Source organism: Dendropsophus ebraccatus, chromosome 1 (genome assembly GCF_027789765.1).
Source record: "Dendropsophus ebraccatus isolate aDenEbr1 chromosome 1, aDenEbr1.pat, whole genome shotgun sequence".
Lineage (NCBI taxonomy): Eukaryota > Metazoa > Chordata > Amphibia > Anura > Hylidae > Dendropsophus > Dendropsophus ebraccatus.
In genome coordinates this window covers 42,663,649-42,682,259 of record NC_091454.1, presented here as the reverse complement: position 1 = coordinate 42,682,259, position 18,611 = coordinate 42,663,649, and the positions used below count along the sequence as shown (strand labels likewise).

Below are 18,611 nucleotides of genomic sequence, written 5' to 3'. Positions count from 1 at the left end.
GAATTTCATTTTTTGGCTACTGAAATTATAGTTACGCTTTAAGTAGCAGTCATAATCTGATCACCAATGATTAAAGGAAGAGAACTACCAAAAATTAGGTAAAAGTAGTCTCCACATATCTAGTTACTTAGAAGATAATTAAAGAAATGACTAACGTGGTCGACTTAAAAGTAGTGCAAGCATAGATTTATTGAGTGCAAAGGTATAAATGTACAAATAAATTTGAATCTTGTAGTAGGCAAGGCAACAGGCTAAGGTACTGTCAGGGAGCTTACCCTATTAAGCCCTGCCTAACATACATGGGAGACAGCTGGGTCAGTCATCCCCTTACCAGATGGGAAATGACCCCTACACTGGGAGACCGTCACAGGGTGTGGGGTCAGAATGAGAGAGACTGGATCATTAGTTGAGAGAATTGGGTTGTGCCATCAGTTATATTAGTTGTGTGCTCAGAAATAATTAAAGGGGTCCAGCGGAAACAACTGGTGACAGAAAGTTATTTAGATTTGTAATTTTTTTTTCTATTAATAAAATCTCAAGTCTTCCTATATTAGCTGCTGTATGTCATGCAGGAAGTGTTGTTTTATTCTTAGTCTGACATAGTGCTCTCTGCTGACATCTCTGGCCTAGACAGGAATTGTCCAGAGCAGGAGAGGTTTACTATGGGGATTCATAGAAAACCGAGACAGAGGTCATGTCTGGCCCAGAGATGTCAGCAGACAGAACTGTGTCAGACTGAAAATAAAACAACATTTCCTGCATGACATACAGCAGCTAATAAGTATGGGAAGTATTGAGATTTTTACATAGAAGTAAATTACAAATCAATATAACTTTCTGCCACAAGTTGATTTGAAAGAAATTTTTGTTCTCTGGATAACCCCTTTAAGTTGTTGATTAAATTTAAGTACACTCTATATATCGTCAAGAAGTCTTCAGACAGTTTTGTGGTTCCACTGCCGATGCTTTCCCCCCATGTGGTGTGCATAGGTTCGTCAGGGAATTATATGGAGATGATGCATAAGCAGTCCTCGGTTAGAAATCTCATTATGGAGTCCTGCATCCAGGTAGTGGGCACAGATAATCAGAAGATCAGAAGCTGTTTTGGAGTCTAGTAAGGGTAGGTATTGATGACCCTTGAGGATGCAGGCAAGCAACTACTTGGCATAGACCGTGTGGGATTTGTATAACTTCAATATGACCTCATTCATTGCATTTTTGCAGCGGTTTTTCAGTGTTTGCCATGATTTTCACAAAATAGCTTATTGTCAAGGAAAGTGATGGTTATCCCCTCATAAGGCTCACTACAACCCAGTCCATGGGTTTGTCAACACTTTAAGTTCTAGGCAAGAGAAGAGAATGGGCACCGTGATAAAAGGAGTTGGTATGCTGTATACAGCTGCTGCAGATAAACTAGGAACAGCACTTTTTTTTTTACAAATATGAGTTAAATACTGCATTGTATCAACAGGATTTAAGTTTACTGTAATAGTTTGATGATGTTGTTGAGCCCAATTACTGACTGAAATTTAACACAGTTAAACTGAAAGCAAATTAGTTTAAAATTATTTTTAGCTTAATGTGTTCATCCTCTTTTCTGTCAGACATGCGTATGAAAAACCAACACCAATCCAAGCACAAGCTATTCCTGCAATCATGTCTGGTCGTGATTTGATTGGCATTGCCAAAACTGGAAGTGGAAAAACAATTGCTTTCCTTTTGCCAATGTTTCGCCATATTATGGACCAGAGACCTCTAGAAGAAGGGGAAGGACCGATTGGTACGTGATCTTAGCAAATTCTGCAAGTTCTTCAGACTTAATCTTTTCCCTAAAATAGTCAGTCATTGAAAACAACTTCTCCCCATTCCTGAATGGTAAATCAAGGCCTTCCCTCCCATCTCCCACCACCTGTAAAGCTTAGGACAGCTGTCTTTTTAAATACTTCTGTACGTACAGTTGTATGTCCATACTCCTGTGGTATATTTAAGTTGATTTATATGTCCTGCTGCCTTTATTAGTAGGTGATGGCAAACTTCCCTGAGCTTAGAGGTATTCTGAGGAAAATTCACTATTCCCCTATCCACAGGATAGGAGAAAAGTAGAAGATTGCATAGGGTTCCGACCCCTAAACCCCTTGCGATCTCCGTATCTGACCCCGGCCGGCCTGTTATGAATAGAGCCGCGGGTCTGGCACGTGACCCGTGGCTCTATTCCTTCCTATGGGGTGTCAGAAATAGCCGAGTGCAGCGCTCTTCTGGCACTCCATAGGAATGAATAGAGCTGCAGGTCCCGACAACCCCCCCCCGGGAGCACTATTCATAACAGAGCCAGCCGGGGTGCGATTCAGAGATTGCCAGGGGGTTTAGGGCTCGGACCACCTGCAATATCCTACTTTTCCCCGGAATACCCCTTTTAATAACAGCTCATACAGACAACTCCTAAGAATCATTAGCGCAGTGCGCTTCCTGTAATGTGTGTAGTGGGCAATGTCAGCTAGAAGACCATAGGCTGCTATTAGATATTTATCTGACAAACATTACTTCCCATATCGTAATATGTAATCTCACATTTGGATAATGGGGAAGGGGCTTACAAGATTTATAACATTGTGTAATCATGTAACTGATGTTGTATTATCTTTTTAGCGGTTATAATGACGCCTACAAGAGAACTGGCATTACAAATAACAAAAGAATGCAAGAAATTCTCCAAGACGCTTGGCCTCAGAGTAGTTTGTGTATATGGAGGAACGGGCATTAGTGAACAGGTATCAGAAAATTTGTTCCTGTAAAATGAAGTGGTGGTATTTTTTTTTTATTGCACAAATTGAAAGATCATGGGGTATTCCTGTTAAAGCGACTCTGTACCCACAATCTGACCCCCCTCCCCACCCTCTTCATCATTAGGAATGATCCAGGAACATTTACTGCTGTTTGAGCTTTGCACAGGTGTCTTAATGATCCAGCCCATGTTCAATATGCACACAGATGGGGAATAGGAAGCAATCTGCCTGAAGCATTCGTAATGATAAGGAGGGTGGGGAGGAAGGACAGAGAGGTTGTGCCTGCCTAATGCATATACAAATGTAAGCCCCGGCCGTTAGACACAGCGCTGCCAGGACAGATCTTGGATTAAAAGCAGCTATCCGAAGGTACAAGTGGTTTGGGGGGGGGGGGGTCAGATTGTGGTTACAGAGTCGCTTTAAAACTGTTTTGTTTGGCAACATGGGCTTGCACTGCGTAGAGTAAACAAAATGCACAGTAGTGAAACCCTAACTGTGTGCTACCACTAATAGTGTGTTTACTCAGAGATTTATCTGACAGATTTTTTAAACCAAAGCCAGAAATGGATTTGAAAAGAGGTGAAACCTCAGTCTTTCCTTTATGACCTGTTCTCTGTTTATACCCTAAAAGATTTATTATTATAGCATAGCCAAGTTGGGTAAAGCTTTTTTTTTTTTTTACTGAGGTCAGTGATGTACGACTTTCCACTACCTTTTAGCGATTCCTTTTTCTTCCTTGCCTCTTTCCAGATTGCAGAACTGAAGCGAGGTGCAGAGATAATAGTCTGTACACCAGGTCGCATGATTGATATGTTAGCTGCAAATAATGGTGAGCATTTATATTTTATTGTAATATTTTTATTTCATATTCACTTTGCACATATATGTGTATTGGGTACTTGAAAACTTATTTGGAGATCCAAGTAAAGGGGCTCATTGGAGCTGTAAAATGAGAGTCTAGGTAATACCACCTATGTTTAGGTCAATATGGAATAAGCTGCTATGGCCAGATTATTTATGTATTACCAGCTGCTTGTCTGTTCAAATTCTGTCAATGTACAGTTCGAGTGTCCCCTTTTAAAATATACCCTGTAATGACAGGGAAAGGGGGTAAACAGAATGTGAAAGATTATGCTTGTTGCTGTCTTTTTAGCTTTATGTTGCAATATTTCCACCCAAGACTAATAGTTTGTTAATATTATTGAGGATAAGAGACCCAACAAAGTGTTACCATTGGGTCTATAATAAATCTTTACATCCTAAGGCTGGGTTCACACAGTATATTTCAATCAGTATTTGGTCAGTATTTTGCAACCTCAACCAGGAGTGGATTGAAAACACAGGCTCTGTTCACACAATGTTAAAAATTGAGCCATTTAGTGGCAAATATTTGCTGTTATTTTAAAACGGCCGTTGTATTGAAATAATGGCAGTTATTTACTGTTATATGGCTGCCATGCACTCAATTTCACCATTGTGTGAACAGATCATTTGTGTTTTAAATCCATTCCTGGTTGAGGTTGCAAAATACTGACCAAATACTGACTGAAATATACTGTGTGTGAACCTAGCCTAAGGCTACAAACACACTTGCCGGATCCACAGCGAGTTAACTCGCTGCGTTTTTGCAGCGAGACTCGCTTCGGATCCCAGCCCTATTCTTTCAATGGCAGACAAAATTGCAGCAGAGATGTACATCCCTGCTGCGATTTTGTCTGCAGCCCGCCCCATTAGCCCCACGGCCGCCGGAGATTACCAGGTCCCCGATCCTGCTTGCTTCGGGGCAGGAGCTGGGACCCGGTAATGTATAGCCTGGCCGCCCCGATCGCTCCCTCAGCAACAATGATCGCCCCCAGCCTCGGCCGCGCGATATCCCCCAGCCCTGACCACACGATTGCCCCCCGCAGCCCCCAGCCGTCTGTGGGGGGCTGCGGGGGTCGTGCGGCCGGGGCTGGGGGATATCTTGCTGCGGGGGGCGGTCAGTGCTGCTGAGGGGGCGATCAGGGCGGCCAGGCTATACATTACCGGGTCCCCGCTCCTGCCCCGAAGCAAGCAGGATCAGGGACCCGGTAATGTATAATCTCTGGCGGCCGGGGGGTTAATGGGGCGGGCTGCAGACAAAATCGCAGCAGGGATGTACATCTCTGCTGCGATTTTGTCTGCCATTGAAAGAATAGGGTTGGGATCCGCAGTGAGTCTTGCTGCAAATACGCAGCGAGAGGACTCTCTGCGGATCTGGCAAGTGTGTTTGTCCCCTAATAGTGTACAGTATATTAAGAAGTGGCACATACATTGGAAAAATTATTACAACTAAAAATGTATCCCTTTCAACTGAATTGTAATGTTTTTTTTCCAACCCTATATAGAGGAAACCCCCATTCCTGCAATAGATCTCCTAAAATTGTAGATATTGCAAGGCAGTTTTTTTTTTCTTTTATTTTGTATATTTATTTTGTATAATGTGTGGTTTTCCCTTTTACGTAAATGGACCTTATGGATTTGGTTCTGGCCATTTATTTCTGTATGAAGGTACATAAGAACATACTGATGCTGTATGCACACTATTTTATTCCAGTGGAAATTCTTTAATGTAACACCATTTCCTAAACAGATCATGTGCTATGTTTTGGTATTTTGTTTAAAAAAATGATAGCTAGGGGGCAGTAGTGTTTTGCTCCCTATTTACAGTTATAGGCTGAAATGCAAAGGTTTTTTTCCCAGCAATTATGGTAATACATTTCTTCAGCATTCACATATAAATGTCAAATACCATACAGAAAGTGCTAACCACTTAGATATTGTTCATTGAGCCTTTAACCAAGGCTCCGCTGGGCTGCATTCACAAACATGTTGGCATAAATAAATACCAGGCATTGGGCATTCCAAGGTCTTGTGGACATGGCTATATTGGCAGTCTGTAACCACACAAATTCCAGGCTTTAAATATTCCCTCTGTTCTGTATGGTGTGAAACGTGGCCACAGATATTTTTATGCTTGTTTTAAGGTGCTTGCTTTATGAACAATTAAGTTATCTAGTAAAATATGTAGGCTGATGCACTTATAATAAAAGGTGCTTGGAAGTCCTTATACAATGCATCATAGCTCTAAAAATGCACTTTTTGGATCAAGCACACGTTGTAGTGAAATGTCTCTATCACATTTTATATTACTTCCTCAACTTTATGGGTTTGCTATAGTTATTTGCATGCTGAAACTGTTTTTATCACTGTGTTCTGCAAAACAAAAACCTTTACTAAACTGTTACATTGTTTAACTTCTGTGGAAAAAAAAAATATCCGTGCAAGATATATAGACCTGGAGTTCCAAGACAGCTCTCTGGTAAGGTAGGTTTTTCAGCATTTTGTTAGAACACCAAGCTGCTGGAAGTATGGTAAGGTGTTTAAAGATCTGCTGCCTCAAGAGAAAATTGTAATTTTAGGCCAGTACCTCATATGGTCTTTACCTTTTAAATGCTGCAATCAAACTTTGATAATAATGGGCGGATCTCCATGTCCTTGTGTTTACAAAAATGTTTTTTTGCTTTTGTTTTTTTTTTTTTACTTTGTGACAGTCTGCCACATGCTTCATACCATGGACATGAAATGTTCTAAGAGGCTGAATGCCAAAAAACATTGAAAAAATCTGTGAAAATAAAACTAGACAATTATAAAATCTGCAAGGCAGCATTTAACAGTATGTTCTTCCGTCATAACACTTCTGGGTACCTTGTTATCCACTGCTTAGCAAATTTATTTTCCATGATCTTGGTCATCTAAAACATTAGTAATACATTTAAGGGTATATTCACATGAACGGACTCGCAGCGAGATTCTCGCTGCGAGTCCGGCAGGTCCTGGCAGTTCCCACACACTATATACTCGCTGCGGTCGTTCAGTATGTCATTCCACCGCCCTTAACCCCTTCTGCTCCCGCCCGGCTACCCCGCTGTAAGCATATATTACCTCTCTCATCGCTGCACGGGGCCGGCGTCCTTCTCTCCCGTCCGGCCAATCAGTGGCTGCGGCTGGGCAACACACTGATTTGCCGTACAGGAGAGCAGAACGCCGGGCCCGTGCAGCGAGGAGAGGTAATATATGCTTACAGCGGGGGAGCCGGGCGGGAGCAGAAGGGGATAAGGGCGGTAGAATTACATACTCGCTACGGTCGTTCAGACCGCAGCGAGTATATAGTGTGTGGAACTGCCAGGACCTGCCGGACTCGCAGCAAGAATCTCGCTGCGAGTCCGTTCGTGTGAATATACCCTAAATCGGTATGATTTGTTCTCCAGGGTAACCAGCGGACATTTTTAAGTGAAGCATTTAGTATTTTGGCTCTTTGCTTCCCACACATGCGCTGTAATCTCTAATATGTTCTTTCCTAGGTGACCGCTGTCATTAAATGCCTGACGTGGCTCCAGGCTCCACCTCAGTCTTAGTTTTAAGATGTGTGCTTGGAGAGGGCTGAATTTACAGGTCCTCCTAGCCATGCGATGGTACGCAAGAGTAGGCCTGACCCAACCAGATACCAGAGGGCCTTGTACATAGTCATATGGGGTGTTCTTGGTGAAGTGAAAATTTTATAGGTGTTTTTTTTCCCCATTTTGAAATTTTTAATTTTAAAGCAAAAAAAGAAAAAAAAGTTACAGAATAATAACTTTTTATTTTTAACATGTTTCTACCCTTTTTTGTTTTCTCTAAATTTCTGATGTACAGGTCGAGTAACAAACCTTCGTCGAGCTACATATGTTGTACTGGATGAGGCAGACAGAATGTTTGACATGGGTTTTGAGCCACAGGTAAGGTATCTATATAATAAAAATGAAAGTGTCTGTCTGTCTGTCCCGTATAGACTTCCAAACGCCTGAACAGTTTGAGCCCAAATTTGGCACACAAATACATTGGGTGCCCGGAAAAGTTATTGCGAAGGTCCCGTCCCCGCCAGATGTACAGGAGGGGAAGGGGAGGGGGAAGAGCGGCGCCCCATAGAGATGACTGGGAATATCTCCACACTGCAAACACAGCTGATATAATTAGCTGCATGTCTCCAGCAGTAAACGGCAGTCGGGAGCCCTAGCAACCAATAGGATTACTGCTTTCATTTTCACAGGGAGCTGGAATCTGAATGGTTGCTAGGGCAGCTGCCTCACAACATCCACAGAAATAACTGGTAGACCCCCTACTCCATCTATACAGTACATGTATATACAGGGCCCCCTACTCCATCTATACAGTAAATGTATATATAGGACCCCCTACTCCATCTATACAGTACATGTATATACAGGACCCCCTACTCCATCTATACAGGACATGTATACAGGGCGGGCAGTATTACCAGCTGCTGCTGCCCTAAGCACTAAACCTGAAGGTGCCCCATCCTCACTCACCAATTAGCATTAGGATAGGTAGGTAATAGCTCCACACGTCACATTTAACACCGCCACACCAAGCCTGACCAATACCGCAATACTGTGACTGGATAACACTGCCATACCATACCTGACCAATACAGCCATACTGTGTCTGGATAACACTGCCATACCATACCTGTTCAATACCGCCATACTGTGACTGGATAACACGGTCATACCAGACCTGACCAATACCGCCAAACTGTGACTGGGTAACACTGTCATAACACACCTGACCAATACCACCATACTATGACTGAAAAAAACTGCTATACCAGACCTGACCAATACCGCCATACTGTAACTGGATAACACTGCCACTCCAGGCCTGACCAATACCACCTTACTGTGACTGGATAACACTGTCATACCACACCTGACCAATACCGCCATACTGTGACTGGATAACACTGTCATACCACACCTGACCAATACCGCCATACTGTGAATGGATAACACCGCCATACCAGACCTGACCAATACTGACACACTGTGACTGGATAACACCGCTATACCAGACCTGACCAATACCGCCATACCCCCCTCGAAAAGACACCAGATTTTCTGGCAAGTCTGAATGGGAGGGTACTGCCCCTGTGCAAGGTGCTACCCTACGCACCAGACCATGGGTACCTAATAGTAAATACAACCCTACAGGTATACAGGACCCCATAACTATATACTACAGGTGCACAGGACCTCCACCAACTCTATAATACAGGTATACAGGACAAGACCTCCATCAATTATACACTACAGGTATCTAGGTCCCTCAAACTATAAACTACAGGTATAAAAGACCTCCACAAATTATACATTACAGGTATACAGCACCAACTATATACTACAGGTATACAGGCCCTCTGAACCATACAGTAGAGGTATACAGGACCTTCACCAACTGTACACTTTAGGTATACAGGACCTCCCTCAACTATACACTACAGGTATACAGCCCCCCCCCCCAACTACACACTACAGGTATACAGGACCCCCCAACTATACACTATAGGTATACAGCCCCCCCCAACTATGCACTACAGATATGCGAGATCCCTAAAAACTATACATTGTGGGTATACAGAACCCCTCCAACTATGCACTACAGGTATACACTAATTCCACTAATTAACTCAGATGAAACAATACTTTTAGCTTGGCCTCCTGGGCACCTTAGAAGAAATCTAATTAACACACTGACACTTTATACCCGGGCAGCGCCGGGTACATTTTCTAGTATATTAATATATACACACTCACTATATGTAAAACTCTATGTAAAACTGGAAAAAGATTATTAATATGATTTAGTTATGTATATGTCCCAAAACTGAGAAAAACCACTGTGCGTTTTCTAAAGTGATCATGCTGGCATGCTTCTCTTGCATGCCGCTGGCCTGCCAAAGCCTTAGTAGCATTCCTCAGGCTACTGCCGATCGGCCTGAATCACCCGGGTCCAAATTAGAACAGCCGACACTACTACCCCGGGGCCATGTGAGACACGGCTGCCGGCCCGCCCCGGTGCTGGTAAGCCTTCCCCAGCCTGCTGCCGATCGGTCTCCAGCACTGCGCGCAGTGTCCTACCCTACGTGGGGACACTGCTGCTGGCCTGCCTGAGCCCCGAGTACCATTCCTCAAGCTGCTGCTAATCGTTTTCCGTCATCTGTCGCCACCCGCTGATTCTGCAGTGGCTGACGCCAAATTCAAGATGCTGCAGTTGCACCTGCCTTTAGCCCTTTAAGTTGGCCAGAGGAGAGACAGCAGAAGATATGGAATAATGCAAGTGTCAGATGAAGCAGCCGCCGTTGACAGATCATTGTAGTGGGTGAGTGGATATCCCGCAGCCAATGCTATCATCTGTCGTTGGCTGCTACTTCAGCTGGCACTTGTATTCTCCCACATTTGTGCGCAGCCGACCTTTCTCCCCTCGCAGACCTGAGGTGTAGATTTTATTTATTTTTTTTTCTTTTACTGAAAATGTGTTTCCATGGTGGCACAGCACTGTGGTGACCCTCCTCCCCTCCCACCCCCAGCTTCTAGTAAGCCACAGTGGTGGTCTGGGAACAGAAGTCCCAGGAAGTTAACCCTCAAGGAGTTAACTCTTTGGCACCTCTGTTCCCAGAACAACCTGATAAATTTTGCCCATAGCAATGCACAGCTGTAATTGCAGCTCAGCTCCTATTCACTTGAATGGGAACTGAGCTGCAGGTAAATATCACGGCTGCTACACAATGAACGAGTAACTTCCTTCACTGTGTAGTGCAGTACCTAACAGCAGATACCAGGAGACAGGCCAGTACACCAGGAAACTTTGTAACAACTGAGCAGTTGGAACACTACCTTCTCCTTTCTGCAAGGAGTAGCAGTGCCAGTTCCCTGCAAAATTACCTTCAGCAGGTCACTAAAATCCATATGTCTGCTCATACTGTCTCTATAAGGGTAGCACGAGGGCCTGACTGCCTTTAGGGACCGGGTGACGATCCTCAGACCCATTGTAAGAGCATATGAGTTCCTTTTTATACAGGACAATGCTAGGCCTCATGGAGCTGATGTGACAGCGGTTCCTGCACAATAAAAGCATTGATGCAATGGACTGGCCTGCCCATACTCCAGAACTGAATTCAATCGAGCCCATCTGAGTCATCACGTCTTATTTCATGTCGTATTTTCCTTGTACTATGGTACCTATAGTGCCATTTTCATATTTTAACAGGTTATGAGAATCATAGACAACGTGAGACCAGATAGACAGACTGTGATGTTCTCTGCTACATTTCCAAGAGCCATGGAAGCTTTAGCCAGAAGAATACTGAGTAAACCTATTGAAGTTCAAGTTGGAGGAAGAAGTGTTGTGTGTTCTGATGTGGAACAGCATGTGGTAAGACAGTGAAAGTAACCTCTATTTTCAGAAATAAGTTAGCCGTTTGTTCATAGTATAAGTGTATAAGTTCAATTCCCTCACTTTGGAAGTTGACATTTTACTAAATTGATGAGCAAAACACACCAAGAAGAAATTGTTAGTTTGGTGTGAATTACAATATTAGTTAAGTGTATATGAGAAAACTACCAAATTGAAAGAAGGTTTTAGCAGCCTGTTAGGCCACATTTTGCTTGAGGTAAAAGATGAGATATGGTTGGGCATGAAGGTATACTAGTTTCATACTGCATCCTGCTGTACAGTTGTTCATAGATGTTGCAATTGGGCCAGTAGATTCTGCACACTTGTAGGTTTCCAAGACTGGCATCACAGCTGATTTCATAAATGCTCAATTGGTGATAAATCTGGCAACCTGATAGGCCAAGGAAGTACTGAAATCTTTTTAAAACATCCTGGGAAACCGCTGAGCTGGACAGGTAACTGGTCCTATGACTTGAGGACTTGCGTGAAAAGCATGGTCTCCCCATAATGCAGCACTTTACGTACCTACAATTGTGTCACTTTATGACAACCCTATTGGGATACACCACGGTTTCCAATGCCTGCAGCATTTGAGCAATTGGCTATAGCCGTATAAAATGTGCAGGGGCTGATCTCTGATATTTATAAAATTTTGGGTTCACCTATTGATGATTCCCCAATCCGCTAGAAATATATGGTGAAGTGGGAGACAGTCTTTGCCAGGTCTATCTCTGGAGTGTTGGAGGATCATATGGGAAAGAGCAGCCAAATACTCCATTTGTACCACGTACAAGGAAACTCAATACAAATTACTTATGATGTGGTATCCTACCCCTGAACTGCTTAACAAATTTAACACCTCTATTTTCCCTATGTGTTGGAGATGCCTAAGGGGAGTCGAAACGATTCATCATATTTTTTGGGATTGCCCAGTTATGAAGCCTTGTTGTACCACCATGTGTTGAGTGTTTTCTACCATTGTGCAAAAGCTTTTCCCCTGTGATCCTCTTGTTTATCTCCTCAACTTGACTCTTAAAACTATTGGTAAGAAGTCTACCAAATTATTACTACAATTGTTGCCGGCAGCTAAGACTTTGATAGCATGACAGTGGAAACAGGCTTTTCTGCCCACGCTGACTGATTTAGTGTCTAGAGTGAGAGAAATGAGAACAATGGACTATTTGACGGCATCATCAGTGAATCGCCTAGACCTCTCTGAGGCGGTCAGGTCCCTGTGGGTCCCTATTGTGTGCTGCAGGGATATGTCTGATGGAGCATGGAACTCTTCCCTCCCCCTTCCTTATCCCCCTTTCCTTATATGTCTTGTCTTCTATTACCCCATTAATGGAAAATATTGTATTTTTCTAGATTGTGATTGAGGAGGACAAGAAATTTCTTAAGCTGCTTGAGCTTTTGGGGCATTATCAAGAAACAGGATCAGTCATTATATTTGTTGACAAGCAAGAGCATGCCGATGGTTTACTGAAGGACTTAATGAGAGCATCATATCCTTGCCTGTCACTTCATGGAGGTAATTCATACCTTGCTTCTGGTTTTTGTATGGGGTAGCATAAAGGTAAATGACGGTGTTTTCAATTTTGCTTTTGCATTGTTATTAAGGTATATTGTGTAGAACATTGATTTAAACTCCTCATTTTGATCAAGTTAACACATGTTACATCTGTATGATAAGGGCTTAATGCATACACAATTCAATGAGAGTGTACAGCAGAGTAATTGACACTGATACAGAGGGAGAGATCCCTACCCGCAAGAACTTGGTCTACAAGGGGAGGGAAAGGGCTTGTCATCTGTGAGCAGTTAGAGGTCAACCAGGAAAAAACAACTGATACCCTATCCACAGAATCTATCTATACAGCTACAATTTTAACCCTCATAATCTTGTGGAACCAGTACATATTTTTATGATTCAATCTTTTGTATTAAACCCTTTTTAAAACAAAGTTTAGTTAGTTATAATGACTTTTTTTTTACAGAGAACAATCACATAGTAAACAGATCATAACTAGTGATGAGCGAGTACTAAAATGCTCGGGTGCTCGTTACTCGAGACGAATATCTCCCGATACTCGAGTGCTCGTTTTGAGTAACGAACCCCATTGAAGTCAGTGGGAGACTCGAGCATTTTTGCAGGGGACCCAAGTTCGGTAGAGGGAAGGTCGTCTGAAAGCCTGTCAACCTCTGAAATTGATGGAAACACAACGGAAATGGACAGGAAACAGCAGGCGCAGCATGTATGCATGCCTCTGAGGCTGCCTAATGGCACCATTATGCCTAATTCTGTGCCACAGCCTGGTTAAAACAGAGGTAGGCATATGGACCACCCAAAAATTCAGCCTGACACAGCATGGCGGTGAGGACAGAGTGAACAAGGTAGAAGCGGTAGCCAGTCAGCCTTCCAAAAATTATACCACACCTAGCATGGCAGTGAGCACACAGAGAACCATTAAAAGTGAGTGAGGAAGCAAGTGAGCCCACCCAAAAATTGGAGTGAGTCCAGGGGCTGGGATATTTAGTGGACATGAGCCCGGGTGCTGACAGCTAACTGGCTAGGCCAGCTGTCAGTCACCATCAAGGGTACACCTGATGCCTCTCGATGGCTAGACCAAAAAAAATAAAATAAAACAGCTGGCTGGTTGGCAGGGGCGCGATCAGACGTATTGTGACGTCAGAGTATGGCAGTGAGGAACACAGAGGACCATTACAAGTGAGTGAGGAAGCAATTGAGCCTCCCAATAATTAGGCCAGACCCTGCATGGCAGAAGAAGAATTGGCAGTTGGCTGAGAATTGAAGGAAGAGAAGAGATACCAAGAATCTTCATGTTGAGCTGCTTTCCCCAGGTGGACAGTTGAATTCAGGTGAAATCCAGGCTTTGTTCAATTTTAAAAAACGTCAGCCTGTCAGCGCTGTCAGTTGACCCTAGCGACAGGGCAGGCCAGCACCTACAAGACGTAAAGCGCCAGTTTGGGCCACGTATCCAGCTTTGAAACCCAGTAGTTGTAGGAAGCAAAGTGATCAGTAAGGACGTTGGTATGGTCAGTAAGGTACTCCCTCACCATCTTCCTGAAGGCTTCCCCCCCCCTACTCTGTCTAGACTGGGGACGGTTGACATAGTCTTCCTGGGGTGCCATGAAACTGTCAAAAAAAAGGGCGACAGCGCTCCATAGCGAGGATCAGAAGGACAAGATGTGAAGGGGTATGGGGTGCACGGCAACCCTTACCTGGTGTGGTTGCGCAAATGTGGAGGCACAACACTCATATAGATCAAACATATAGATCACGGACCGCAGCCACTCCCGATATCCAAAGGAACGAACGACAGAAACTTCTCCAACACCAAACTACACGGATCATGGGGCGCAGGTCCAACTTGGGATCGAGGCAGAGTGAAGAATAAAATAGTTTTATTACAGAGACTCAACGCGTTTCGGAACCGCACCGGTTCCTTTCTCAAGAGTCATAATGCTATACTGACAAAACAGCACAATATAACACAAAACAAAAGACCAATGACGTCAGAGGGGAGGGACTGAGAACCTCCCACTTCAGTCAACATAGACACCTGTAACAGCAATAGTAAAGGGCATACAAACATATACAATTCATTAAAATAAAACATGTACACTCACCGGCCACTTTATTAGGTACACCATGCTAGTAACTGGTTGGACCCCCTTTTGCCTTCAGAACTGCCTCAAATCTTCGTGGCATAGATCCAACAAGGTGCTGGAAGCATTCCTCAGAGATTTTGGTCCATAATGACATGATGGCATCAGACAGTTGCCGCAGATTTGTCGGCTGCACATCCATGATGCGAATCTCCCGTTACACCACATCCCAAAGATGCTCTATTGGATTGAGATCTGGTGACTGTGGAGGCCATTTGAGTACAGTGAACTCATTGTCATGTTCAAGAAACCAGTCTAAGATGATTCTAGCTTTATGACATGGCGCATTATGCTGCTGAAAGTAGCCATCAGATGTTGGGTACATTGTGGTCATAAAGGGATGGACATGGTCAGCAACAATACTCAGGTAGGCTGTGGCGTTGCAACGATGCTCAATTGGTACCAAAGAGTGCCAAGAAAATATTCCCCACACCATGACACCACCACCACCCACATATTGTAAGCGACATGGACATTCCAGGAGATAAATGACATATTGTGATAAACAAGAGTACATATCACGGACATAGAATGTTTCATTAGTAACTATAGAGGTAAAAGTTGGTACCGAGGTGTCCATTATCCAATTGTAACATAAGCACCTCGCTATATTGCAACGTACAGTGCCCACAGACCTGGTTTTTTTAAAATTTTTATTACTATTGTTCATATCTGAAGTAATTTTACGGAGTTTAATAGGTGCTAGATGGCTACGTAATGTTTTAGTTCTGCGGAAGATAACATTGGGGTATTATTCTTAGTGACCCCATCCTAAAATCTGTTCTTCCTAAACAACCCAATGTTTTATTAGAACCCTTTTAATTTCCTGTGTACCACAGTTTTATTCTGTAATCAAGGAGATACGAAATTTATTATAGTTTTCAGAAGTGATATCATGTTTATGGTTATTGGTCATCTTATCTAAAGTCTTTTTTTGTGTAGTACATTTATTCTTACTGTAGGCGCTAGATAATTGTCGTTTAGGATAACCTTTATTTGTGAAGCGATCATATAAAATTTTTGATTTTTCCTGATAATCAGTATCCAAAGTGCAATTTTTTTCTTATACGCTGGTACTGACCGTATGGTACATTTTTCAACCAATTCGGGAGATGGCAACTCTTGTAATCCAGGAAGCTGGTAATATCTACCTTTTTAAAAAAAGGTGGAAGTAATAATACTGTTTGACTATCTTTCCTAATTAGGAGATCCAAAAACTCTAAACTGGTGTCACTATAGTTGAGGGAAAATTTAATGCCCCATTTATTCTGATTTAAAATTTTCCATCAGAATAAATGGGGCATTAAATTTTCCCTCAACTATAGTGACACCAGTTTTAGAGTTTTTGGATCTCCTAATTAGGAAAGATAGTCAATCTAACAGTATTATTACTTCCACTTTTTAAAAAAAAAAAGGTGGATGTTAACAGCTTCCTGGACTACAAGAGTTGCCATCTCCCTAATTGGTTGAAAAATGTACCATACGGTCAGTACCAGCGTATAAGAAAAAATTGCACTTTGGATACTGATTATCAGGAACAATCAAAAATTTTATATGATCGCTTCACAAATAAAGATTATCCTAAACGACTATTATCTAGCACCTACAGTAAGAATAAATGTACTACACAAAAAAAGATTTTAGATAAGATGACCAATAAACATGATACCACTTCTGAAAACTATAATAAATTTGGTATCTCCTTGATTACAGAATATAACTGTGGTACACAGGAAATTAAAAGGGTTCTAATAAAACATTGGGTTGTTTAGGAAGAACAGATTTTAGGATGGGGTCACTAAGAATAATACCCCAATGTTATCTTCCGTAGAACTAAAACATTACGTAGCCATCTAGCACCTAGTAAACTCCGTAAAATTACTTCAGATATGAACAATAGTAATAAAAATAAAAAAACAGGTCTGTGGGCACTGTACGTTGCAATATAGCGAGGTGCTTATGTTGCAATTGGATAATGGATACCCCGGTACTAACTTTTACCTCTATAGTTACTAAAGAAACATTCTATGTCCGTGATATGTACTCTTGTTCATCACAATATGTCATTTATCTCCTGGAATGTCCATGTCGCTTACAATATGTGGGCCGCACGAATAAGCATCGAGCTAACATTAGAAATTCTTTATTGCATAGTATCTCTCGACACTATCTTCTTAAACATAACTCTGATCCTAGCAGTTTGAGACTCATTATCTTGTAAAAAATAGGAGAGAATGTTCCCAATAGATACAAGCAACTCATTAACAGGGAATCGTATTGGATTTTTAAACTTTGCTCTGTCACCGGATGGCTTAAATAAGACATTAGAAAATATTAAGGTCTAACCAATTTTTTATATACATTTTTATATACATGTTTTATTCTAATGAATTGTATATGTTTGTATGCCCTTTACTATTGCTGTTACAGGTGTCTATGTTGATTTAAGTGGGAGGTTCTCAGTCCCTCCCCTCTGACGTCATTGGTCTTTTGGTTTGTGTTATTTTGTGCTGTTTTGTCAGTATAGCATTATGACTCTTGAGAAAGAAACCGGTGCGGTTCCGAAACGCGTTGAGTCTCTGTAATAAAACTATTTTATTCTTTACTCTGCCTCGATCCCAAGTTGGACCTGCGCCCCATGATCCATGTAGTTTGGTGTTGGAGGTGTTTCTGTTGTATGAAACTGTTAAAGGCCTTGGAGGGTGTTCCCCTGCCTCTTGACAAGCTGCCTGCTCCACCGCTACTCTCCCCCGCTCTTTGGCTCACAGAACTACGTCCTCTGGCGCTAGTGGTGTCATATGGGAAGTACATTTTCAGCTTCTGCACCAGGGCCTGTTGATATTGATTCACTCTCATAGTGCGTTCCTTGGCAGGAATGAGAGTTGAAAAGTTATGTTTGTTCCGAGGGTCCAGGAGGGTGAACACCCAGTAATCTGTGTTGTCAAAAAATTTTCAAAAGTCAGCCATGTGCGCCAGGGTCCCAACACGTAAGAACTCCCTCTCCTGACTACCCTCAATTTCTCTCCTCATCTTCACGACGGCACCATAGGATGATGGGTTGTACCCTAGGTCCCATTAGGGCAGGCACGAGAGGGAGGGGATCCGCGTGAAGGCGAGGAGAGATCACCTCTATAAGATAAGAATTTACCATAGTGGCTGTAGGGATCGATCGGGGCCTTGGCTTCCTTCCTCCCAGTCAGACAGCCGGCCTCAGGGCAGGAACGGTTCCGTGGTTCCGGGAACCTCGTACCGTCTCCAGGTGAGCGGGGGAGCGGTCCTACTACTACTCTACCCCGCCGTCGGATACCAGAAGCAGGCTGCAGGATGCTCCGTACGACGTAATGACGCAACTCAGGGCGCCGCGGCGCCCGGATGTGACGTCAAGACGCCGCGCGCACCGGAAGTCTCGTCGCGCTTCCGGGACCGCACAGTCAAAAGAGCAGCGCGAACTGGTCGGGTTGTCTCCTTGTCCTATGATGGATCCCTCCACGTCTGACAAGACTGCTCCGGCGGTAACTGTGAGTAGTGATCCGGCGTCAGCCGCTTCCGCATGCGTAACTCTGCAATCAGTACGCTTCCAATGCAAACTCTGCATTTTTTGTTGTCTGTCTCTCTCTGGATTCATTACATGCCTTCCACTGAGGGTGCTACTGTCTTCCCCACACTGAATATGCAGCCAGGCAATTTCACAAGGGGGTTCCTTACCACTCACATTATATTTGCATGGGTGCGGGAGATTATTCTATGTATATGTATGTATGGATAGATACATATATACTGATGTGGTGTGTGTGTGTGTATATATATCTACATACATGTGTGTTAATA

At 43.0% G+C, this 18,611-nt stretch overlaps 1 protein-coding gene across 1 annotated transcript in view; it reads left to right on the top strand.

Moving 5' to 3' along the window:
* DDX46 (DEAD-box helicase 46) overlaps positions 1-18,611 on the top strand; it is a 142,453-nt gene that overhangs the window by 66,359 nt on the left and 57,483 nt on the right. Inside the window, exons 10-15 of the mRNA XM_069969865.1 lie at positions 1,605-1,780; positions 2,647-2,768; positions 3,534-3,612; positions 7,497-7,579; positions 10,908-11,072; positions 12,462-12,624. Coding sequence (XP_069825966.1) covers positions 1,605-1,780; positions 2,647-2,768; positions 3,534-3,612; positions 7,497-7,579; positions 10,908-11,072; positions 12,462-12,624 — 788 coding nt within the window. The remainder of the gene's footprint in view (positions 1-1,604; positions 1,781-2,646; positions 2,769-3,533; positions 3,613-7,496; positions 7,580-10,907; positions 11,073-12,461; positions 12,625-18,611) is intronic.